Here is a 26,887-nt window from a genome sequence, read left to right as displayed (position 1 = left end):
GAGACCAGGTCTCAGCGTCTTGAGACCGGGTCTCAGTTTCTTGAGACTCGGCTCCAGGTTCCTGGATATCTAAGAGAATACATGGCTTTAAGACCTCACCATCGTCATCATTTTCTTCACAGCAAACTTAAAAACACAAAATATATTGGAAAGATCCCCAAGGCGATAAATTATAATGCCTCAATTTTATTTATATATGTATATGCATATATTACAATAACCGCCATTCATTTTAATATTCAAACAATTTCTACCTTGTGCCATCACCAGAGGCCAGGCTGAGATTTGTAACTCACAGGCAGCTGAAACGGGGACTGAAATCAAAGATCTCAGCCTGGGAAAGGGAGAGAGAGAAAGACTTACCTCTTGATCACTGCAATTGTCGTTAAAAAATTGTAAAACTGCCTAAAGGCAACGTCTAATGCTTGCCGTCAGGTGAGGGTCAGGGTTTGTACGATGGTGAATGTTACGGTTGGAGACGGGGGTTAGATGTGGGGTTGACGGTGCCACGGGTTTAAGCGAGGGTTAGGGTCAGAGTTAGGGGGTTTGATGGAGGTTATCGTTTGGGTTTGAGTCTGGGGTTAGGGATGGGGTTAGAGGTGGGGTGAGTTGTTAGCGCTAGGGGTATGATGAGATCAGAGTTAATGTCAGGTGTTGGGGTGATGTCGAGAGTTAATGTTAGATGAAGAGTGAATGTTTGGGTTAATGTTAAGTAACAACGTGTGGTTAGAGGGTGGGTTTGGGTGAGAGTTAATGTTAGGAGTCAGGGTTAGGGTTAGTTGTTGCAGCGATAGACATGTTTGAGTGCTATGGGTGGAGATCTGAGTTCGGTTTGCATTCGGGGATTGTTAGGGCGAGGTGATTGAGCTAGTTAGGTTCATGGGTTTAGGCTCGGGCTAGTTAGGGTTTGGGGTTTAGGCCAGGCCTCGGGGTAGCAGTAGGGTTACACTTCGGTGTAGCGGTAACAGTGCCAGTTAGAGGTTTAGGCTGAGGTTACAGTTACAGAGAGAGGTAAAGTGAAGGTTAAGGATAAAGTTAGGGCTAGGATAGGGCTAGGCTAGGCCTAGGCCTAGGCTATGGCTAGGTTATGGCTAGGTTAGGGCTAGGCTAGGGCTAGGCTAGGGCTAAGCTAGGGCTAGGGCTAGGCTAAGGCTAGAGCTAGGCTACTGCTAGGCTAGGGCTATGGCTAGGCTAGGGCTGGGCTAGGGCTAGGCCTGGGCTGGGCTAGGGCTGGGCTAGGGCTAGGCCTGGGCTGGGCTAGGGCTGGGCTAGGAATAAGGCTAGGCCTAGGGCTAGGCCTAGAGCTAGGCCTAGGGCTAGGCTAGGCTAGGGCTAGGTTATGGCTAGGTTAGGGCTAGGGCTAAGCTAGGGCTAGGCCTACGCTAGGGCTAGGCCTACGCTAGGGCTAGGGCTGGGCTAAGGCTAGAGCTAGGCTACCGCTAGGCTAGGGCTAGGCTAGGGCTAGGCTAGGCTAGGGCTAGGGCTGGGCTAGGGCTAGGCTAGGGCTAGGGCTAGGGCTGGGCTAGGGCTGGGCTAGGGCTAGGCTAGGGCTAGGGCTAGGCTAGGGCTAGGCTAGGGCTAGACTAGGGCTAGGCTAGGGCTACGGCTAGACTAGGGCTAGGCTAGGGCTAGGGCTAGGCTAGGGCTGGGCTAGGCTAGGGCTGGGCTAGGGCTCGGCTAGGCTAGGCCTACGGCTAGGCTAGGGCTGGGCTAGGGCTAGGCTAGGGCTAGGCTAGGGCTAGGCTAGGCTAGGCTAGGCCTACGGCTAGGCTAGGGCTAGGCCTAAGGCTAGGCTAGGGCTAGGCTAGGGCTAGGCCAGGCGAGGCTAGGGCGAGGCTAATGTCTAGTAGGTGAGTTTGGAGGCGCGCGCGTTGAAGCACGGCTTCTCGGCGAGCGAGTCTTGCGAGCCCACCACCGACAGCTCCCCCAGTTCGCCTCCCACGCCCCCACCCAGGACGAGCTCCAGCTCCTGGAAGTCGGCGAGGCGGGTCAGGTCCTTGTCCTGAGAGGCGGCGGCACACGGAGACACGGCGAGACGGACACGGGGAACGCATTCAGTCCATGGGTCCAATGTCAGCCGATGGGTCACCAGGCGCGTCTGTGGTTACTGTCGTGGTGACGGCATCTTTGTTAGTAGCGGTGGAAGAATGATGGGGAGGCGATTGACCGCTGGTGAGCGAGGGAACGGAGTGGATCGTTGAGTGCTGGACCACCATTCGCTCCGTTTAACACGCAGTAGGCTTAGATCGCGTGAATATATAAATGTGTCATTAAACCCGCCACCATCCAACACAGCCAACTAGTAAGGGGTTTGTCACGTGAGCAGAACATGCCAATTGTGTGTTGGAGAGGAAATCCACCACAACATTTACAATTCGAGTACGACGCTTCGCCAGGAATTACAACTCGCATCATCAGGCGACAGCCACGGAGATGTGGAGAAATCCTCCTCCTGTTTCGGTCTTAAATAGCGGTGGGTTTACTCTCCAACACACAGCCGGTGAGGTGCTGAACTAGTATACTACACTATACACTACACTGCTATACACTACACTATACACTACACTACTATGCACTACACTATACACTACACTACTATACACTACACTATACACTACACTATAATTGTAAATGTTGTAGTGGGTTTATTCTCCAACACACAACCGGTGTGTGCTGAACTAGTATACTACACTATACACTACACTCTACACTATACTCTACACTACACTATACACTACTATACACTGCACTATACACTACACTCTACACTACACTATACACTACACTCTACACTACACTATACACTACACCATACACAACACACTGCACTATACACTGCACTACACACTACACTACAATTGTAAATGTTGTAGTGGGTTTACTCTCCAACACACACCGGTTAGTGCTGAACTAGTAAGGAATTGGCCACGTATTGTCTCCGTGACAAACCCCTTAATAGTTGGCTGTGTCGGGTGGTGGCGGGTTTAACGAAACACATTTGTATTTACGCGATCGAACCCAACAAAACCTCATTATGCATCATTCACCTTGACCGTCTCCCCGGTGCAGCAGTGAGGTAGGCACTCGCCACTCCACCCTGGCTATGACAGCAGCAGAATTTTCCAACTGCGGGCAAATCCGCGCTGTGTACAGCAGCAGTGGTGATTGCTTTTGTAGCTACAGAGACTGTGGTACGGAGAGTAAAAGCAAGCTTCTTCAATAGCACGGTCATTCCCTAACCCGATTGTATCTGTGTGTGTGTGTGTTCCATGCCTTGTGGGGGAGTGGTGGTGCAGTGGTTAGCGCGCTGCGTTTTAAACCCAACGACCTGGATTTCTGCACACGGACAACATTCGTGATAAATATCTGAACCGGTCCGGGGGCCTCTCCTAGGTCGACTCAGCCTCATATGAGTACCTGGTACAGTGTGTAAACATCGCCACTTGGAGAGACAAAGGCGGCCGGGCGTGGTGTTAGCCACCCACCCTCCAGTGTGCCGTGCCAATCTTCACAGGTGCTCGCGAACAGCACTTGCCCCGACAGTCTGTCCAGGCTATACGGGGGATCTTTGTCTTTGCCTTTAGGTAGCGGTAGTGTAGCGGTTAGCACTTCGCTGCGCTACGATCCCGGCGACCCGAGTTCGATTCCCGCTCACGGCCAACACCGACGACTATTACCTGAACCGGTCCTGGGTCTCCCCCTATGTCGACTCAGCCTCAAATTCGTATCTGGTGCTGTGTAGTAAACATCGCGTGGTGCTGGCCACCCACCCCCTCGTGCGCCGTGGAGGCATTCATAGGTGCTGCTCGCTAACAGCACCAGCCCCTACAGACTGTTACAGGCTACGCAAGCGAACGTTTGAACTGTGTGTCTGAGCGCATATGCATGTGTGTGCCAGTCATCTCAGTCAGCCAACCCATGGCACCTGCAGGGTCTGTGCCGTGACCTCCTCCTGCACCTAGCCTGGCACAGTAGGGGGTACAGCTGGTGGTGCATCTACCAGTCATCTCAGTCAGCCAACCCATGGCACCTGCTGGGTCTGTCCCGTGACCTCCTGTCGGCGAGCCTTCCACACTTCACGTGGCCTCAAGGTGCACCTGGCCTGGCACAGGCGCCGTGGTGACGTCACCGCCACTTAGTGGCGAATGGCGGCTACTGGTGTAGTGCCTGGCAACGTCACTACTGGACACACACTCACACGACGTCATCCCGTCTGGAGGCAGGAATGACGCCAGGGCCGGGTTCAGGGATCCGGAGGCCGTGGGGGTGAGGCTACGGAGTGAACCCGGCTGGACACGTGACCGGATCAAGGTGGGGGGGGGGCCGGGGGCATCTTGGGGGGGGGGGCCCACGTGGACAGCCGAGCAGCTTGGAGGGGCGTCTCGAAGGGAGGCGTGGCCAGGGTGGGGCCCGGGACGCGCCGAGGCCGACATGAGCGGCCTCCTCACGGGCCTCCAGGCTGCCCGCGTCAAGAATGGAGACGCATCGCGAAGACGCCCTCCCAAGCAGAAGGAGAGTCAAGCCTCCAGTCGGCGCACCCGCCAGTAGCCCACGCTCACCGCGAGTCCGTGAGTCCGCGTTAGCGAGCGACGGTGTGCGCTAGTCGGAGCGGGTCGATGGTCAACACCCTCCGTTAAGTGTGTAGGGTGGTGTATAGTGATACAGTATGTAATTAAATGTTGGGTTTGTCTATGGCAGTATATAGTACGGGGTAAACCCGTGTGATGTAAGAGAATAAAGTTTAGCTGGAAGCATATTATATTTTTGCGACGTAGAATTGTAATGTATTACTTACTGTTAGTGGCTCGGCTTATTGGAGAGTATATTTAGTATACTGATGATACTATGTAGTTTATACTTTAGTTTTTTACGTGGTTGTTTAGTTACTGCAGCTACATACTATTCACATTCCTTCCCTTTGTTAATGCTACCCCTACCCCCTCCCTTTGATGCTGCTAATCCTGCATAATGCACGGGCATAATATGACTTGAAACCCCCCACCCACCTCCTACGCATTTCACAAGTAGTACTAATCGCATATCTGCATTTCCGATAAATATGCTAAATTCCTCTTGATATGCACATTTTTTTGTCAAGGCGCTCTTCTCCCTCCATCCCAGCTTAAATATACGCTGCCAAGCTTGGTGGTGTGTCATTCAGACTCTGTCTTCTCGACAGACCTGTTCTTCACCTGAGGACGGCTGCTTGCGTTGTGGCCGAAACGTCGTGAGAATTATTTTATTGTTTTATTTTTATTATTTTATTATTTCCCTTCTACGTGACTTTACCGAAAGAACCAAGAAGATGAATCCCTGCAGTCACGAAAGCTTTAAATCGAAAATTTATTATGTTTTATTTGTATAATTTTATTATGTTTTTTTATTTGATTATGTTTTATTTTTATTATTTTATAATGTTTTATTTTTATAATTTTATTATTTCCCTTCTACGTGACTTTACCGAGAGAACCAAGAAGATGAAGTGTCACGTGGTTGTGCGCGCCCATCCGAGCCCGTGACGCTGGTAGTTTGTGTCGTACCTTGCGCAGACGCGTGTTGGGCAGCTTGCGCACGCGCGTCACCTTGCCGGGATCCACCCCGAGCTCCAGGCTGCAGGTGCGCACCAGGGAGGCCATCGTGAGGCCCCGTCGGCTCAGCTCCACCTCCACAAAGTCCACGTCCACGGGCGCTGCCGTGCATCCCGGCTGGAGTCGCACTTTCACCACCAGCTCCTCTGCGCCGTCGCCAACGTCAACATCGTCATTGCCATCAACGTCGTTGTCATCATCATCACCACCTTAATTAAATGTACAAGCACTGAATTTCGATTTAAAGCTTCTTTCGTGACTGCAGGGATTCATCTTCTTGGTTCTTTCGGTAAAGTCACGTAAAAGGGAAGTAATAAAATAATAAAAATAAAACATAATAAAATAATTCTCACGACGTTTCGGCCACAACGCAAGCAGCCGTCCTCAGGTGAAGACCAGGGCTGTCGGGGAGACAGAGTCGTCGTCATCTTCGTCGCTATCACGCCATCATCATCGTCGTCACCGTCGCCGCTGTCACCGTGGTCACCGTGGTCACCGTGGTCACCGCGGTCACCGCGCTCACCGTGGTCACCGTGGTCACCGTGGTCACCGCTGTCACCGTGGTTACCTTGGTTGATGAGGGGGTAGGCCGTTGGGAAGAAGACGGGGTGGAAGGGAGCCGCCATGCCGTGCGGAGCGCCGTGCGGAGCGCCGTTGGTGACGGCAGCCGCCTCCGCAGCCCTCGCCTGCGGTGCCGTCACCCCGGCCTGCAGCAAAGACAAAGGTCCCCCGTGTAGCCTTAACAGACCGACGGGGAAAGTGCGTGGCCAACACCACGCCCGGCCGCCTTTGTCTACCCAGTGGCGACGCTAACACACCGCACCAGGTACTCATTTGAGGCCGAGTCGACCTAGGGGAGGCCCAGGACCGGTTCGGATAATCGTCACCGGTGTTGACCGTGAGCGGGAATCGAATTTGGGTGGCCGGGTTCGTAGCGCAGCGCGCTAACCGCTCCCGACATACACCAGAGACCACACACACACACCAACACCCGCCATTCGCCACGGAGTGACGGTGACGTCCCCATCGCACCCGTGCCACGTCAGGTGCACTTTGAGGCCACGCCAAGTGTAAACAACAACAACAGCAGCTGCCAGCACGCGGCGGTAACGTCACCGCGGTACTTGTGCCAGGCTATGTGCACTCTGAGGCCACGTGAAGTGTTGACAACTCGCTGGCAGGAGGTCACGGGACAGACCCTGCAGGTGCCACGGGTTGGCTGACTGAGATGACTGGCAGATGCACCACCAGCTGTATCCCCTGCTGTGCCAGGCTAGGTGCAGGAGGAGGTCACGGGACAGACCCTGCAGGTGCCATGGGTTGGCTGAGATGACCGGTAGATGCACCACCAGCTGTACCCCCTACTGTGCCAGGCTAGGTGCATGAGGTCACGGGACAGACCCAGCAGGTGCCACGTGTTGGCTGAGATGACTGGTAGATGCACCACCAGCTGTACCCCCTACTGTGCCAGGCTAGGTGCAGGAGGAGGTCACGGGACAGACCCAGCAGGTGCCATGGGTTGGCTGACTGAGATGACTGGTAGATGCACCACCAGCTGTACCCCCTACTGTGCCAGGCTAGGTGCAGGAGGTCACGGGACAGACCCAGCAGGTGCCATGGGTTAGCTGACTGAGATGACTGGTAGATGCACCACCAGCCGTACCCCCTACTGTGCCAACTCGCTGCATTGCAGCCGCTCCGCTCGTTGTTGTGAGCGTCGCTCCTCCGCCCTCCGTTGTTGCTGGAGGGCGACTGCCCCCAATTGACACACAACCACAACACACGCCACACACACACACACAACCACACACACGCCACACACACACACACACAACCACAACACACACACACACAACACACGCCACACACACACAACCACAACACACGCCACACACACACACACAACCACAACACACGCCGCACACACACACACACAACACACGCAACACACACACACAACCACACACACGCCACACACACACACACAACCACAACACACGCCACACACACACACACAACCACAACACACGCCGCACACACACACACACACAACCACAACACACACAACACACACACACACAACCACAACACACACACACACAACCACACACACACACACACAACCACAACACACGCCACACACACACACAACCACAACACACACACACAACCACAACACACACACACACAACCACAACACACGCCACACACACACACACAACCACAACCACACACACAACCACAACACACGCCACACACGTCACACACACACACACACACACAACACACACACACAACCACAACCACAACACACACACACACACAACGCACGTCGCACACACACACACAACGCACACACACACACAACGCACACACACACACAACGCACACACACACACACAACAACAACACACACCGCACACACACACACACAACCACAACACACACACACACACGGACCACCCGTCGTGTTGGCGGTCACCGTGACTCACGGGGAGAGCCGTGGGGTCGTCGTTGTCGTTGTTATTGGAGGAGGCGGACGAGCAGGCGGATGACGCGGAGTCCCGCGCGGAATCTCTCCGCATCTCCGCGTCCACCCTCCTCCCCGCGTCGCTCACGTAGCCCGGCACGGGGCTCTGCAGGTAGTTGGGGACGATGGGCAGCTCGCCCCCCACTGGCCCCGGCTCTCGGTGGCCGTTCTCCTCCACTGCGGCAAAGAAGATTCATTCTGGATTTGAAGCTTTCGTGACTGCAAGGATTCATACTCGTAGTTTTTTCGGTAAAGTCACGTAGGTAAAAAAAAAATGAAATTACAATTTATTTTAATGAAATTAAAATAAATTTTAATTTTTTGTTTAAAGAAATTAAAATTAATTTTAATTTCATTAAAAAAAAATTACTTTACCGAAAAAACTAAGTTTTTCGGTAAAGTCACGTAGATAAAAAAAAAGAAAAAAAAGGAAATGAAAATTAATTTATTTTTATTTATTTTTACCTACGTGACTTTACCGAAAAAACTAAGAGCATGAAAGAAGATTGACCCCCCCCCCCCCGCGCCTCTGTATGGTGGACCAATAACACTGGTCAACAACAAAAACATTTTTTCTGGCCTGGACTTTGCAGCTGTTCTAGACTACTTTCAGGGTGCCGATTCCAAATCTGATCTCAGATTTGCTCCATCACATCTCATTTTTATGCTATCGGCATACCTCATTTTCATTGATTTTACCCGACATTAACTCTGTCACTTATGATTGCAAGTTGTTGCGAGTCAGTGACTGCTTTAGTGTCAAAATATGGTGCTGTATTTTTAGGATAGTGTGTTTATAATATCATTTTATGCAGATATCGACATTTATTTAATATTTTTCTTCTGCAGTTTTTATTGAAAATGCAATATTTGATATCTCAAAAACCTGATGTGATAGACAAAAACGGATGCCAGATTTGGAATCAGCACCCCAAAATTACCTTAAAACCTTTGGAATACCTCATGCCAGAAAAAGTGTGCTGACCAGTGTAATCGCCCGACGGTTACCAGCGAAATGTCGCGCCCAATTGTTCGACGCGCGCGGATTGCCCTTCGGCACGTAGGAGAAGCAGTCGGCACGCGTTTGTTCCGCGTGATAACGACGACAGTGGGCATCGTGCCCATCTGTGGAGCTAGCGGACATCCGTGAACAAGGATCTTTAATGCTCATCGGATTCCTCCGGCACGAATAAATATTCAGATTTGACCCAAAAAAATTAACCCGTAAAAACAACGTTTTTCACTATAAATCCTTTATATGCGTGGCGGCTAGAGTCCTCTCGTCCTCTGGCTTGAGATGGCTGCCACCTATGGGTCAGATGATTGCCTGCCACCATTAAGCAATTGGTAATTAAATCTAATTAATTTTATCCTATTAAGTGTAAAATTTTGGGAAAAAAATTTCACGAAAATACATTGTCACGCACAACAAGTCTACGTGCAAAATGTCAGCTCGATCGGATCACGGGAAGTGGGTTAAAAAACGACCGAAAGATTTGCACGGTCGTAAGCAAGCAAGCACGCAAGTGAACTTAATATAAAGGATTTAAAAAATTAACCCATAAAAACAAAGTTTTTCACTATAAATCCTTTATATGCGTGGCGGCTAGAGTCCTCTCGTCCTCTGGCTTGAGATGGCTGCCACCTATGGGTCAGATGATTGCCTGCCACCATTAAGCAATTGGTAATTAAATATAAAAAAAAAATCCTAAAAAGTGTAAAATTTTGGAAATTTTTTCACGAAAATAAATTGTCACGCACAACGAGTCTGTGTGCAAAATGTCAGCTCGATTGGATCACGGGAAGTGGGTTAAAAAACGACCGAAAGATTTGCACGGTCGTAAGCAAGCAGGCAAGCAAGCAAGCAAGTGAACTTAATATAAAGGATTTAGAAAGAAGTAACTCTCGCGAATCGCAAAGATCGTGTGTATCCGCAGCAGTGTCGGGGCGAGCGCCGCGAGCGAGCGGTCCGGAGGCCAGCCCAGCCCACGAGGGGCGGCGTAGCCACCGACACGCCCGGCCACCTCTGTGTGGATGCGATGGCGCTCTCGGTGGCAGATTTGTGCCGGGAAGGCGCCCCCGTGCCAATCGGAATTCTCAATATTGTATAGTAGTGTGTAGTGTATAGTGTAGTGTATAGTGTAGTGTGTAGTGTAGTGTATAGTGTAGTGTATAGTGTAGTGTATAGTGTAGTGTGTAGTGTAGTGTGTAGTGTAGTGTATAGTGTAGTGTATAGTGTAGTGTATAGTGTAGTGTATAGTGGTGTAGTGTATAGTGTAGTGTATAGTGTAGTGTATAGTGTAGTGTATAGTGTAGTGTATAGTGTAGTGTATAGAGTAGTGTATAGTGTAGTGTATAGTGTAGTATAGAGTAGTGTATAGTGTAGTGTATAGTGTAGTGTATAGTGTAGTGTATAGTGGTGTAGTGTATAGTGTAGTGTATAGTGTAGTGTATAGTGTAGTGTATAGTGGTGTAGTGTATAGTGTAGTGTATAGTGTAGTGTATAGTAGTGTAGTGTATAGTAGTGTAGTGTATAGTGTAGTGTATAGTGTAGTGTATAGTGTAGTGTAGAGTAGTGTATAGTGTAGTATAGAGTAGTGTAGTGTATAGTGTAGTGTATAGTGTAGTATGTAGTAGTGTATAGTGTAGTGTATAGTGTAGTGTGTAGTGTAGTGTAGAGTAGTATATAGTGTAGTATAGAGTAGTGTAGTGTATAGTGTAGTGTATAGTGTAGTGTGTAGTAGTGTATAGTGTAGTGTATAGTGTAGTGTGTAGTGTAGTGTAGAGTAGTGTATAGTAGTGTAGTGTATAGTGTAGTGTAGAGTAGTGTAGTGTATAGTGTAGTGTAGAGTAGTGTAGTGTATAGTGTAGTGTAGAGTAGTGTAGTGTAGTAGTATATAGTGTAGTGTATAGTGTAGTGTATAGTGTAGTGTATAGTGTAGTATAGTGTAGTGTATAGTGTAGTGTATAGTGTAGTGTATAGTGTAGTATAGAGTAGTGTAGTGTATAGTGTATAGTGTAGTGTATAGTGTAGTATAGAGTAGTGTATAGTAGTGTAGTGTATAGTGTAGTGTATAGTGTAGTATAGAGTAGTGTATAGTAGTGTAGTGTATAGTGTAGTGTATAGTGTAGTATAGAGTAGTGTATAGTAGTGTAGTGTATAGTAGTGTAGTGTATAGTGTAGTGTATAGTGGTGTAGTGTATCGTGTAGTGTGTAGTAGTGTAGTGTGCAGTTGACAGTAGTTTATATTTATTGTGAACTTCTTTCGCACCGTACGGAACCAACCGCGCTCAATCGTAGGTGTTCAAGTTTTACACACACATGCACGCACGCACACACCGCACCGGATCGGCACGTGCGTGTGTGCATGCGTGTGTGTGTGCGTGTGTGCGTGTGTGCGTGCGTGTGTGTGCGTGCGTGCGTGTGCGTGCGTGTGCGTGCATGCGTGTGTGCGTGCGTGCGTGCGCGTGTGTGTGCGTGCGTGCGTGTGCGTGCGTGTGCGTGCATGCGTGTGTGCGTGCGTGTGTGTGCGCGCGTGTGTGTGCGTGCGTGTGTGTACACCTTGTGGGGAGTGGTAGTGTAGCGGTTAGCGCGCTGCGCTATGAACCTGGCGACCCGGGTTCGATTCCCGTTCACGGCTAACACCAGTGACGATTATCTGAACCGGTCCTGGGCCTCCCCTAGGTCGACTCAGCCTTAAATGAGTACCTGGTGCGGTGTGTAAACATCGCCACTGGGGAGACAAAGGCGGTCGGGCGTGGTGCTGGCCACCCACCCCCTCGTGTACCGTTCCGGCCTTCATAGGTGCTCGCTAACAGCACTTGCCCCTACAGTCTGTTAAGGCTATACGGGGGATCTTTGTCTTTTTGTGCGTGTGCGTGTGTGTGCGTGCGTGCGTGTGTGTGTGCGTGCGTGCTCGCCCTGCCCGGCTGTCGTCGTAACGACGCCGGCGCTGACCTCCGAGCAGCGAGAGGATTGCCGCGTTGCTGGTGAGCTGCTGCGGCTTCTCCCCCTTGGCGGTGAGCGCCTCCGCGTCGGCGCCCGACTCCAGCAGGAACGAGACGACGGAGGCTCGGCCTCGCTTGCACGCCCAGTGCAGCCCCGTCCTGCGTGCGCCCCGAGACCAACGCACGCACACAGCAACAGAGATCACACGTGTAGCCTTCACAGACCGCAGGGGCAAGCGCTGTTAGCGGGCGGCACCTGTGAAGGCCGGCACGGCACACGAGGGGGTGGGTGGCCAGCACCACGCCCGACCGGCTTTGTCTACTCCAGTGGCGATGTTTAATTCAAGGCTGAGTCGACCTAGGGGAGGCCCGGGACTGGTTCAAATAATCGTCAGACTCTGTCGCCTCGACGGACCTGGTTTTCACCTGAGGACGGCTGCTTGCGTTGTGGCCGAAACGTCGTGAGAATTATTTTATTATGTTTTATTTTTATTATTTTATTACTTCCCTTCTACGTGACTTTACCGAAAGAACCAAGAAGATGAATCGTCAAATAATTGTCACTGGTGTTGGCCGTGCGCGGGAATCAAACTCGCGCAGCGCGCTAACCGCTACACTACTGCTGCCCACGCACACGAACACACACATGCGCAACTACACACGTACACAACAACAACAACAACCGCCATTCGCCACTAAGTGGCGGTGACGTCACCACGATGCTTGTGCCAGGCCAAGTGCACCTTGAGGCCACGTGAAGTGTCGAAAGCCCGCTGGCAGGAGGTCACGGGGCAGACCCAGGTGCCACTGGTCGACTGACCGAGATGACCGAGATGACTGGCTGATGCACCACCTGTGCCCCCTACTGTGCCAACTTGCTGTGCTTTAGCCACCCGGCGCTCCGCTCGTTGTTGTGAGCGTCGCTCCTCCGCCCTCCGTTGTTGTTGGAGGGCGACTGCCTCCAACTGCCCAGTAGCGTCCTTCACGAGCCTCCTCCACTGAGGCCGATCTTGACACCGCTGGTACCAGTCATCGGCAAGTCCACTCAGCTCCACGTCCTCCTGTACCACATCACTCCATCTCTTCTCCAGCCCGTGCCGCGCCCGTCTAGCCCCCTCGATCCGGCCGAACAAAAGCTGTTTAGGCATGCGGTGGCTGGGCATGCGGGCTACATGACCCAGCCAACGCAGCCTTGCCTGCCGGAGGAGCTCACTGATGGGACTTTGCCCAGATCTTTCAAGGATTTGTGAGCTCCTCACACAATCCAGCCTGGTTAAACCCAGGATGGATCGTAGGCAGGCCAGCCTAAATGCTTCCAACCGGCGAAGATGCTCCACCAGGGGGGTCCACGTCTCGCAAGCGTAGAGAAGGGAGGGAATGACCGTGGCCGAGAAGACCTGAAGCTTCGTGCGGAGCGACAGACCAGGTAGCTTCCACACAGCGTTACGCAACCGATGAAAAGATATTGCCGCTCGACTGATTCGGAGTGAGACCTCTGCTGTATGGGAAACTCTCCACTCTCTCCACAACTGCCCCATCACCAATTGGGAGTTGTGGGGGTGGAGTGTCCGATGGTACAAAATACCCAGGCAGGTGCTTGGTTTTGGTGGGGCTGATGGTAAGGCCCCACCTCTTAGTGGCACGCTCCAGTCTCAGCAGCAGCGCCTCCAACTCCTCTTCTGAATGAGCAGCTATTACCAAATCATCGGCATACATAACGTGGTTGACCAATAGGGAGCCATCCCTTGATCGCACCCGGGCGTCGATCAGCCTCCCATTATATCTGTACCAAACGGAAATTCCCCCGGTACAGCTATTGAAGGCTTCACGAACTACGCGGTCAAAATAGATGTTAAATAATGTGGGAGCCAGAGGACATCCCTGTCGCACCCCAAGGTGTACAGGGAAAGGCTCCGACTCCCGGCCACGTAGTTTTACCCGGGCCCGCTCACCATCATGAAGGTCCTTAATGATCGTGAGCAGAGGGTCAGGGACTCCGAAAGCACGAAGAACAACCCAGAGTCCAGTCCTACTGATGGTATCATAGGCCTTGACCAGGTCAATAAAGCAGAGATGTAGGTCTTTTTGGAATTCCCTACACCTCTGCTGTAGCAGACGGACAGAAAATATGGCATCTGTGCAGGACCGCCCTTTCCTGAAACCGCATTGGGGCTCCGCAAGCCCCTCCTCAGCGTGCCTAGCAAGGCGATGTTGAATAATCCTTGCCAGGACCTTACCCGGCACACTGAGGAGTGAGATGCCCCTGTAGTTGTTACAGTCTGTGCGGTCCCCCTTCTTAAAGAGGGGGACCACCAGGGCATCCTTCCAGTCCTGCGGAACCCGTCCAGTGGTCCAGACTGTTGTTATGATGTCATATAGGGCAGTCTGTGCACAAACGCCACCCTCCCTCAGCATTTCGCTTGGGAGATCATCTCTGCCCGGTGCCTTCCCTGGTCTCAGACTCCGGATCGCCCTCAGTACTTCCTCAACAGCTGGAACCTCAGCCAGCCACTCACAGGGGGTGACCTCTTCCAATATTTGAGGCACCGCAGCCTCAGCAGGGTTATCCCCACTTTGTGCCATGATGTTTTCCTGGCTGAGAGAATTTCCCTCCCCCAGGACCTCACAGAAATGCTCAGAAAATCTGCAAACCTGTTCCTGGGGGTCAGAGATTGGATCACCGTTTTTTCCTCTAATGATGGTAATAGGTGTGGCGCTGCAGGTTACTTTTTTGATGGAGTTAAATAGTGATTTGTGATCACGGGCCACTGAGGCAGACTCCATCTCCTCAGCAACCCGCGACCACCACCCATCCTTACAACGCCTTACGGCTCTCCGAACTTCCGAGCGAAGGCTGCGGTAAACCTCCTCATTCTCTGACGTGGGATGCTGTAGGCGATGAGAGTGGGCCTGTCGCTTTTTCTCAATTAACCTGAACACCTCCTCTGTCAGCCAGGGTTTCTGGGGAGGTCTGGACCGCGTACCCAAAGCAGCCATTGCAGCTGCATGAGTCACAGTCTTAAACCTCGCCCATTTACCCTCGACATCAGGTGGAGTGGGGGACGATGCCAACCCCAGCTGCAAGCGATGATGAAATTCTCGCTTGCAACTTTCATCAGCTAACTGAGACCAGGCCACTTTTGGTTGGAATGGGATCCTGGGTGTACACCCACCACCGGAGTGGAAGAAAGGCAGGCGCATCTTACAGATGACTAGTCGATGGTCAGAGGACAGATCAGCTCCACGGTAGGTCCTGGTGTCAAGGACATGGGTTCGCATCCGCTGGTCCGTCACTATGTAGTCCAGCAGATGTTCTTGCTTGGACCCGGCATGTATCCATGATGTTGTGTGGATGCGCCGATGCCGGAAGAGCGTGTTGGTAATTACAAGCCCATGGGCTGCACAAAAATCTAGCAGCCTCCTACCGTTATTATTGAGCTGATCTGGCCCATGCCTTCCAATCACTCCAGACCAGGTGTCAGCATCATGACCAACTCGGGCATTGAAGTCACCCAACAAGATGACTCTGTCCCGAGTGGCCACTTTAGCCAGCACCTGTGACAGGAGGTCATAGAAAGCGTCTGACTCATCGGCTTTGCTTGCATCCCTCCACGGATGTTCGTCTTCGGTGGGGGCATAAGTAACCACGACCACCACTCCTCGCCTCTGGTTGATGGGAAGGCGAGCCCAAAGTATCCTGGGGCTTACAGCTTCCCACACCTCACCGCCACGCTCCCACGCCCCCTTCATTCTTTTGTTCAGAAGAAGAGCCACACCCTGTTGTTTGGCAGTCTCCTGCCCCGAGTAGAGGACTGTCCACCCCTCATGGTGGCAGGAGCCAGAACCGGTCCACCGGACCTCCTGAATGCCACAGAGATCCAGGCGGTACCGGTCCAGCTCCCGACAGAGGAGTGGCAGCCTCTCCTCCGCAGTGAGCGTTCGAACATTCCACGTGGCCATCCGCAATGGTTTTTTGTTGTTTCTGGAGGAGCCCCGAGGGTGAAAATTCAATCTCCTGGCTCCGCCAAATGGGGTTTGGCCAGGAGACGTCATAAAAGCCTGACCCCCCGGGGCCTCCGGCACAAGCTTATTTGTTACAGGTTTATGTTTAATTCGTGGTTTAGTGGTAATGAATTGAAGGTGGAGGGGTTACCAGCCCCTCACACCCGTCCAGAGCCCCCGTTTAGCCACTGTGGTGGTCACAGACGCCATGAGGGGAGAGGCCAATGGGCATTGGCCCTCCCCCCACAGCAATGTCCACGACAGTGTTGCCCGTCCGGCACCGCGAGGAGGTAGGAGGTTGTTTTGCCGGACGTACACACACACACGTACACACACACACGTACACACACACACGTACATACAAAGACAAAGATCCCCCATATAGCCTTAACAGACTGTAGGGGCAAGTGCTGTTAGCGAGCACCTATGAAGGCCGCAACGGCACACGAGGGGGTGGGTGGCCAGCACCACGCCCGACCGCCTTTGTCTCCCTAGTGGTGATGTTTACACACAGCACCAGGTACTCATTTGAGGCTGAGTCGACCTAGGAGAGGCCCAGGACCGGTTCAGATAATCGTCACCGGTGTTGGCCGTGAGCGGGAATCGAACTCGGGTTGCCGGGTTCATAGCGCAGCGTAGCGCAGCGTAGCGCTAACCGCTGCACCACCGCTCCCCACATCTGACCCCCGTCCCACCACTCACCACCCGTTGAGGTCGTTGGCCGAGTTGACGGCGACGCCCTCGTCCACGAGCCTCTTGACGAGCTCCACGTCCCCCAGGCACGCCGCCTCCCTGAGCAGCTCCTCCCGGTCGCGCTCGCTCGCCGCCTCTGCCCCTGCACGCGGCACGAATCGTCGTCAAATCGTCGTCAAATCGTCATCAAATCGTCGTCAAATCTTCGCGTCGCGCTCCACACGGCACACGTTCAGTCGCGCTTGCTCGCCCCGTCTCTCCTCCGCCTACACGAGGCACGAGACCGTAGGTGGACGTCGTGCGACGCTCCGCACGTACGGCGCGAAAGAGGTTCGACATGCGTACGTACAAGCACGGATCTGCCTTGTAACAAAGTTTGGAAATAATCCACGTCATAAATGAAATGAACTCAAACTCAAAATATCATTGGAACCTCCTTTGCCAGTAGCAAATTATGATAATTGTTTTTTTTACCCTTTTATCTGGCAACAAAATTGACACCTGTTTTTCTACAAGGAGTCATGTTTGCATTGACCACAATACCTGCGGTCGGAATGCAAACAAAAAACACAACTCTGATAATGTATGCACTGTCCTTGAAATTGATTGGTCCACACCCGAGACAGCTTTCCTTAGAGCCTAGTCTCCATTGGTGTTGGACCAGATGACGCCAAAAGGCGCACAACTCAAAGACAATGCACCATCAGAGTATGAGAGCTCGGGGTAAGCATTTACACCATTGGAACCTCCTTTGCCAGTAGCAAAATATGATAATTGTTTTTTTACCCTTTTATCTGGCAACAAAACTGACACCTGTTTTTTTTACAATGTGTCATGTTTGCATAGACCACAATACCTGCGGTCGGAATGCAAACAAAAAACACAACTCTGATAATGTATGCACTGTCCTTGAAGTTGATTGGTCCACACCCGAGACAGCTTTTCTTAGAGCCCAGTCTCACTTGGTGTTGGACCAGATGACGCCAAAAGGCGCATGAGATAACTTGCAGATGCACCACCTGTGCCAACTTGCTGCGTAGAAGTTCAAACACAAGTATGTGCGTGGAACTTCTTTCACACCGCACGTAGCCGACCGCGTGAGTTGGAGGTGCCAGGGGGGGCAGGACATCACGTGTCATGCCGTAACATCACATCCACCCACCTCGCCTCCTGCCCACGGTACAATGGAATACAGCTCCCTCGTGTGCCACACAGCCGCAGTTAAACATCGCAGATACTGCACGGGGTCTGCCAGGCCAACTGGTCAGGGTGGACACGTGATGGTCGACTATTCGACGGTCGAATGTGTCACTTTGTACCCGAGTGTACAATGATAAAGATCCCCCCCCCCCCCCCGTATAGCCTTAACACAATGTGGTGTACACACAAAGATCAAAGATCCCCCGTATAGCCTGAACAGACTGTAGGGGCAAGTGCTGTTAGCGAGCACCTATGAAGGCCGGAACGGTACACGAGGGGGTGGGTGGCCAGCACCACGCCCGACCGCCTTTGTCTCCCTAGTGGCGATGTTTACACACCGCACCAGGTACTCATTTAAGGCTGAGTCGACCTAGGGGAGGCCCAGGACCGGTTCAGATAATCGTCACTGGTGTTAGCCGTGAGCGGGAATCGAACCCGGGTCGCCAGGTTCATAGCGCAGCGCGCTAACCGCTACACTACCGCTCCCCACAAGGAGTACACACACACACACATAGACAGACAGTCTTAACACAATGTGGTGTACACACACACACACATAGACAGACAGTCTTAACACAATGTGGTGTACACACACACACACATAGACAGACAGTCTTAACACAATGTGGTGTACACACACACACACACATAGACAGACAGTCTTAACACAATGTGGCACACACACACACACACATAGACAGTCTTAACACAAAATAAATCACGACGTTTCGGGAGCAACACAAGCGTCCATCGCCAGGTGCGCGAGCATGGAACGTCGTGATCTACTTTATTTTATTTTCTACCCACGTGACTTTACCGAAAGCACCAAACAGTATGGATTCCTGCAGTCACGAAAGCTTCAAATCCAGACAGTCTTAGCACAGCGTACTTCACCTAGACACTTGTAGGGTACACGCTTGTACAGAGCTGCTGAGCAAAGACCCAACAAAGTGAAGCGGTCTGCCACAGCGCTGCCACAGCTGTTCTAGATGGAAGAGGCCAAGAGGTCACTTGAGTGACGTGGTTATGACGAGAGTTTTGGGGAAACGTGGCGCTGGGAGGTCAATCCCAAAGTGGAGCAGCGCGTGGAGCGAAGCTGAAAAGTGTGGTGACCCGCGCAGAGTTGGCGAGCGTGTGGGTCGAGCGGGTGAGTGAGTGGGTGGGTGAGTGAGTGGGTTGGTGAATAGGTGGGTGAGAGGGTGGGTTGGTGGGTGAGTGGGGTAATGTTTGGGTGAGTGAATAGGTGGGTGAGAGGGTGGGTGAGTGAGTGAGTGGATGAGTGTTTGGGTTGGTGAGTGGGTAGGTGAGTGAGTGGATGGGTGAGTGGGTTGGTGAGTGGGTTGGTGAGTGGGTTGGTGAATGGGTGGGTGAGAGGGTGGGTTGGTGGGTGAGTGGGGTAATGTTTGGGTGAGTGAATAGGTGGGTGAGTGGGTGGGTGAGTGAGTGGATGAGTGTTTGGGTTGGTGAGTGGGTAGGTGAGTGAGTGGATGGGTGAGTGAGTGGGTAAGTGGGTTGGTGAGTGGGTTGGTGAGTGGGTTGGTGAATGGGTGGGTGAGAGGGTGGGTTGGTGGGTGAGTGGGGGAATGGTTGGGTGAGTGAATATGTGAGTGAGTGGGTGGGTGAGTGAGTGGATGAGTGTTTGGGTTGGTGAGTGGGTAGGTGAGTGAGTGGATGGGAGAGTGAGTGGGTGAGTGGGTTGGTGAGCGGGTTGGTGAATGGGTGGGTGAGAGGGTGGGTTGGTGGGTGAGTGGGGGAATGGTTGGGTGAGTGAATAGGTGAGTGAGTGGGTGGGTGAGTAAATAGGTGAGTGCGTGGATGGGTGAGTGAGTGGGTGAGTGTTTGGGTTGGTGAGTGGGTGGGTGTGTGGGTGGATTGGTGGGTGGGTGAGTGGGTGGGTGAGTTGGTGGGTGGGTTGGTGGGTGGGTGGGCGAGTGATTTGGTGAGTGAGTGGGTGAGTGTTTGGGTTGGTGGGTGGGTGAGTGAATAGGTGAGTGGGTGAGTGAGTGGGTGAGTGAGTGGGTGAGTGAATAGGTGAATGGGTGAGTGAGTGGGTGGGTGAGTGGGTGAGTGAGTGGGTGAGTGAGTGTTTTTGTTGGTGGGTGGGTGGGTAAGCGGGCGAGTGATATGGTGAGTGAGTGGGTGGGTAAGTGGGTGAGTGAATAGGTGAATGGGTGAGTGAGTGGGTGGGTGAGTGGGTGAGTGAGTGGGTGAGTGAGTGGGTGAGTGTTTGGGTTGGTGGGTGGGTGAGTGAGTGAATAGGTGAGTGGGTGAGTGAGTGGGTGTTTGGGTTGGTGGGTGGGTGAGTGAATAGGTGAGTGGGTGAGTGAGTGGGTGGGTGGGTGAGTGAGTGGGTGAGTGTTTGGGTTGGTGGGTGGGTGAGTGAATAGGTGAGTGGGTGAGTGAGTGGGTGAGTGAGTGGGTGAGTGTTTGGGTTGGTGGGTGGGTGGGTGAGTGGGCGAGTGATATGGTGAGTGAGTGGGTGGGTGAGTGAGTGAATAGGTGAGTGAGTGAGTGGGTGAGTGAGTGGGTGAGTGAGTGGGTGAGTGTTTGGGTTGGTGGGTGGGTGAATGAATATGTGAGTGGGTGAGTGAGTGGGTGAGTGAGTGGGTGGGTGAGTGGGTGAGTGAGTGGGTGAGTGATTGGGTGAATGTTTGGGTTGGTGGGTGGGTGAGTGAATAGGTGAGTGGGTGAGTGAGTGGGTGGGTGAGTGGGTGAGTGAGTGGGTGAGTGAGTGGGTGAGTGAGTGTTTGGGTTGGTGGGTGGGTGGGTAAGTGGGCAAGTGATATGGTGAGTGAGTGGGTGGGTGAGTGAGTGAATAGGTGAGTGGGTGAGTGGGTGAGTGAGTGGGTGAGTGAGTGGGTGAGTGTTTGGGTAGGTGGGTGGGTGAGTGAATAGGTGAGTGGGTGAGTGAGTGGGTGAGTGAGTGGGTGAGTGAGTGAGTGTTTGGGTTGGTGAGTAAGTGGGTGAGTGAGTGGGTGAGTGAGTGTTTGGGTGGGTGAGTGAGTGGGTGAGTGAGTGGGTGAGTGAGTGTTTGGGTTGGTGGGTGGGTGAGTGAGTGGGCGAGTGATTTGGTGAGTGAGTGAGTGAGTGATTGGGTGAGTGGGTGAGTGAATAGGTGAGTGGGTGAGTGGGTGGGTGACTGAGTGAGTGAGTGTTTGGGTTGGTGAGTGGGTGGGTGAGTGTGTGGGTTGGTGGGTGGGTGAGTGGGTAAGTGGGCGAGTGATATGGTGAGTGAATGAGTGGGCGAGTGATTTGGTGAGTGAGTGGGCGAGTGATTTGGTGAGTGAGTGATTTGGTGAGTGAGTGGATGAGTAGCGAGTGGAGTGTGTTGTGACCTGCAGTGAAGTCGTGGACAGCGTGCAACAGTCAGCCTGGTCGACCAAGTCCTAAGCATGGGTGGTTGGATCGGTGAACGCGATTGTAGGCAACAGTAACCATGGTACAGGTGTGCACACACACACCTGAACAAACACGCACGGAAGCACGGGGCTATTACGATTCTCTCATAGCTCGTCTCAGCCAGCAGTGGATATTCCACATTCTCACGACGGGAACCAGTCCATCCGACACCAACAGTGGTGCTCGTTTTATCTAGCCCAGTGATATTGTTACTAATAAGTGACGATGACGATGATGAGGACGTTTCACTTTGCGGGAGCGACGTGGATGGTTACATCGCTATATACTAGACACAACTATACACTACACTATTATACACTACACTATACACTACTATACACTACACTATACACTACACTACTATACACCACACTACTACACTACTATACACTACACTACTAAAAACTACACTACTACACACTACACTATACACTACTATACACTATACACTACACTACTAAAAACTACACTACTATACACTACACTATACACTACATTACTATACACTACACTATACACTACTATACACTACACTACTATACACTACACTACTATACACCACACTACTACACACTACACTATACACTACTATACACTACGCTACTATACACTACACTACTACACACTACACTACTATACACTACACTATACACTACTATACACTACACTACTACACTATACACTACACTACTACACTATACACTTCACTACTATACACTACACTACTACACTATACACTACACTACTACACTATACACTACACTATACACTACACTACTATACACTACACTCTACACTACTATACACTACACTACTACACTACACTACTATACACTACACTACTATACACTACACTACTATACACTACACTACTATACACTACACTATACACTACACTACTATACACTACACTACACTATACACTACTATACACTACACTATACACTACACTACACTACTATACACTACACTACTATACACTACACTACACTATACACTACTATACACTACACTATACACTACACTACTATACACTACACTACTATACACCACACTACTATACACTACTAAAAACTACACTACTATACACTACACTATACACTACTATACACTACACTACTAAAAACTACACTACTATACACTACACTACTATACACTACACTACTAAAAACTACACTACTATACACTACACTATACACTACTATACACCACGCTACTAAAAACTACACTACTATACACTACACTATACACTACACTACTATACACTACTAAAAACTACACTACTATACACTACACTATACACTACACTATACACTACACTATACACTACTATACACTACATTACTATACACTACACTACTACACACTACTATACACTACACTACTATACACTACACTACTATACACTACACTACTATACACTACACTACTATACACTACACTACTACACACTACACTACTATACACTACACTATACACTACTATACACTACACTACTATACACTACACTACTACACTATACACTACACTACTATACACTACACTACTATACACTACACTCTACACTACTATACACTACACTACTATACACTACACTACTACACTATACACTACTATACACTACACTACTATACACTACACTACTATACACTACACTATACACTACACTACTATACACTAAACCAGGGGTCCTCAAACTACGGCCCGCGGGCCACATGCGGCCCGCCGAGGACATTTATCCGGCCCGCCGGGTGTTTTTTCCGCCGCTGCCTGTCTGTTACTTTTTTTTACATGAGAAGGACGGTCATTGGTGGAAGAGGGAGAGGGGGCGGAGTTTCCCCCAATCAGACTGCATTGATGGGCAGTGCAGTCCGTATGTCTCTGTGTGGGCAAAGTTATTGCTGGTAGATTGTTTTTGTAGCACTATATATATTGGTATTTTACTAATAGCAATTTTGACTCCCTAGGAAACAATGATGTCAAGAAAGAGAAAAATTGACTCGGAGTGTAGGATATTCAAATAACAGTGGACTTATGATTACTTTTTCATGCAGTACAAGGAAAGAGCTGTGTGTCTGATATGCCAGAATATAGTGTCTGTGTTCAAAGAATACAAATTACGTCGACACTATGAAACTCAACATAAAGATAAATATGATTGTTTGGTCGGAGAAGTGAGAAAAGATAAAATATTAAAACTGAAAAATACATTAACAACTCAGCGAAATAGTTTTGTGAAGCAGAAGCAGCTAAATATTTCATCACTGCGAGCAAGTTTTCAAGTTGCCAAGCTAATAGCGTGCACTGGCAGACCATTCGTGGAGGGAGAATTTGTTAAAGAATGCCTTCTTTCTGTTGCCAAAGAGATGTGTCCAGAGAAGGCCGATTTATTTAGTACAGTGAGTCTTTCAGGACCTACAATTACACGGAGGATTGAAGAAATGGGAGACAATTTGCATCAGCATTTGCAAAACTCCACAAAAAAACTTTCCTATTTTTCCTCGGCACTCGACGAAAGCAATAATGTTCGTGATTCTGCACAACTTCTAATTTTTATTCGTGGGACGAATGACTATTTCGAAGTCACATAAGAGCTTGCTGCACTGCAAAGCATCAAAGGAACATCTACAGGAGAGGATATCTTTCGATTTAAAGCTTTCGTGACTGCAGGGATTCATCTTCTTGGTTTTTTCGGTAAAGTCACATAGAAGGGAAATAACAAAATAATAAAACATAATAAAATAATTCTCACGACGTTTCGGCCACAACACAAGCAGCCGTCCTCAGGTGAAAACCAGGTCTGTCGGGGAGACAGCGTCTGAATGAAACAGCACACGAGCTTGGAGCATATATAAGCTGGGTTGGAAACGGGGGAAAGAGCGCCTTGACAAAATAATTTGCATATCAAGAGGAATTTAGCATATTTATGGGAAATGCAGGAATGTGATTAGTACTACATATGCCCGTGCTGCATATGTATATGCTCCAAGCTCGTGTGCTGTTTCATTCAGACGCTGTCTCCCCGACAGACCTGGTTTTCACCTGAGGACGGCTGCTTGTGTTGTGGCCGAAACGTCGTGAGAATTATTTTATTATGTTTTATTTTTATTATTTTATTACTTCCCTTCTACGTGACTTTACCGAAAGAACCAAGAAGAGAGGATATCTATGAAAAAGTTTGCCAAACTGTGAATAGTTTGGAGCTGAACTGGGCTAAACTAGCCAGTGTGACAACTGATGGTGCTCCTAGCATGGTGGGGTCTAAGAAAGGAGTAATTGCTAGCATTAACCAAGAGATGGACAAACATAACCATTCTCATCCAATAGCCATACATTGCCTCATCCACCAACAAGCGCTGTGTAGTAAATCACTGAAGTGGGACTCTGTTATGAAAATTGTGGTATCTTGTGTTAACTTCATTAGAGCTCATGCACTAAACCACAGACAATTTCAGGAATTTCTGTCTGAGCTAAATGTTGACTATGAAGATGTTTTGTATCACACAGAAGTCCGTTGGCTGAGTCGAGGGAGAGTTTTGAAACGTTTCTATGACTTACTTCCACAGATTACAGCTTTTCTGCTTTAAAAAAACAAAGAAGTACCAGAGCTCAATGATGCAGAATAAAAATGGCACATTGCCTTTCTGACAGATGTAACAGAGCTACTCAACAGTTTCAATGTGCAACTTCAAGGAAAGGGGAAGCTCATCTGTGATATGCAATCACATGTCAAAGCATTTGAAGTAAAATTAGGCCTCCTCATCAAACAAGTGAAGGAGGAAAACTTCTGCCATCTCCCCACAACTCAAAATCTGTTAGCGGAAAAACCATTGGTTGCATTCCCAAACAAAACATGTGTGGATTCACTGGAAAAATTGCAAAAGGAGTTCCAATTTGGATTTAAAGAGCTTCATCTCCATGAACAGGACATACAGCTTTTCCGTAATCCATTTTCTATTGACATTGAAAATGTGGATACAATTTACCAAATGGAACTGGCTGAACTGCAGAATTGTGACTCTGAAAGACGCATTCATGTCAAGCAGCCTTCATAATTTCAATGCATCTCTCCCCTCTGAGACATATCCTCATCTCAGGAACCATGCACTCAAAATGGCAACCATCTTTGGCAGCACTTATGTCTGTGAACAGACTTTTTCCAGAATTAAACATTTGAAATCTCCAACCAGATCTAGACTAACGGATGCACACTTGCATCACTTGTTACGACTCGCAGTGACAAATATGGAACCGGACATTGACCATCTCATTAGCCACAAGCAGGCCCATAGTTCCCATTGAAATACTGGCAAGTTTGTTGATTTAACTTTACTTGTTCTTTATTTTAAATATTGTATTTGTACCCGTTTTGTTTCTTCACTTCAAAATAAGATATATGCAGTGTGCATAGGAATTTGTTCATAGTTTTTTTTTTAACTATAGTCCGGCCCTCCAACGGTCTGAGGGACAGTGAACTGGCCCCCTGTTAAAAAAGTTTGAGGACCCCTGCACTAAACTATACACTACACTATACACTACACTACTATACACTACTATACACTACACTACTATACACTACATTATACGCTACATTACTATACACTACACTATACACTACACTACTATACACTACACTACTATACACTGCACTACTATACACTACACTACTATACACTACACTACTATACACTACACTACTATACACTACACTACTACACTATACATTACACTACTATACACTACTATACACTACTACACTGTACAATGGACACTACACTGTACACCACACTGTACAATGGACACTGCACACTATTATATACTACACTGTACACTACTGTACACTACACTGTACACCACTGTACACTACACATTTTACCCCACCAAAGACAAAGCTCCCCCAGGTAGCCTCTAGCAGGGCCGTAGGGGCAAGTGCTGTGAGTAGCGAGTAGTACCACCTAGGATACACACAAAGCTCCCCCAGGTAGCCTCTAGCAGGGCTGTAGGGGCAAGTGCTGTGAGTAGTAGCCAGTAGACACAGACAAAGCTCCCCCAGGTAGCCTCTAGCAGGGCCGTAGGGGCAAGTGCTGTTGGCGAGTCCCAGCAGCGAGTGGGTGGGTGGCCAGCGACCACAGCCGTGCTCGGGACTCATTTGAGGCCCAGTCTACCTAGAGGAGGTCCAGCGGACGTTTCGGTAAATCGTCGACAGCGAGCGAACCTGCCACACTACAGCTCCCCATACAACAACCACCAACAACAACCACAACCAACAACAACAACCAACAACAACTTTGAACGCGCGTAAACGACCGTGAGGTTGTGGGTTTTAAAATGTTAAACGTCGAGACGTCTCGCGGCTTGAACACGAAACGCAACAACAAAGTTTATTCGCGGAGAGAGAAAATGTTTCGCGTTACCAGCGGCCGCCTCCGTTGCCATTTCCGCGTCTATTTATAGACGAGCGGTGGCGGTGGTGGTGAGGCTGCTGCACACGCGGAAACACCCCCCCACCCACCCCTACCCCCATCCC

General features: G+C 50.2%; 1 protein-coding gene across 1 annotated transcript; it reads right to left on the bottom strand.

Annotated features, from left to right (window-relative positions):
- Positions 1–166: 166 nt before the first annotated feature.
- On the bottom strand, positions 167–26,887 carry ANKRD40 (ankyrin repeat domain 40). The gene is made up of 7 exons (XM_061577217.1): positions 26,775–26,887; positions 16,771–16,903; positions 12,077–12,225; positions 8,081–8,295; positions 6,157–6,295; positions 5,541–5,734; positions 167–2,002 (listed from the first exon to the last, which is right to left on the bottom strand). The coding sequence occupies exons 1-7, from the start codon at positions 26,794–26,796 to the stop codon at positions 1,844–1,846; spliced, it is 1,011 nt and encodes a 336-aa protein (XP_061433201.1). The 5' UTR covers positions 26,797–26,887; the 3' UTR covers positions 167–1,843.

This window comes from Lethenteron reissneri, chromosome 63, assembly GCF_015708825.2.
Source record: "Lethenteron reissneri isolate LAM-NWPU_2019-01 chromosome 63, ASM1570882v1, whole genome shotgun sequence".
NCBI classification, from domain to species: domain Eukaryota; kingdom Metazoa; phylum Chordata; class Hyperoartia; order Petromyzontiformes; family Petromyzontidae; genus Lethenteron; species Lethenteron reissneri.
This window is presented reverse-complemented; position numbering and strand designations above follow the sequence as displayed.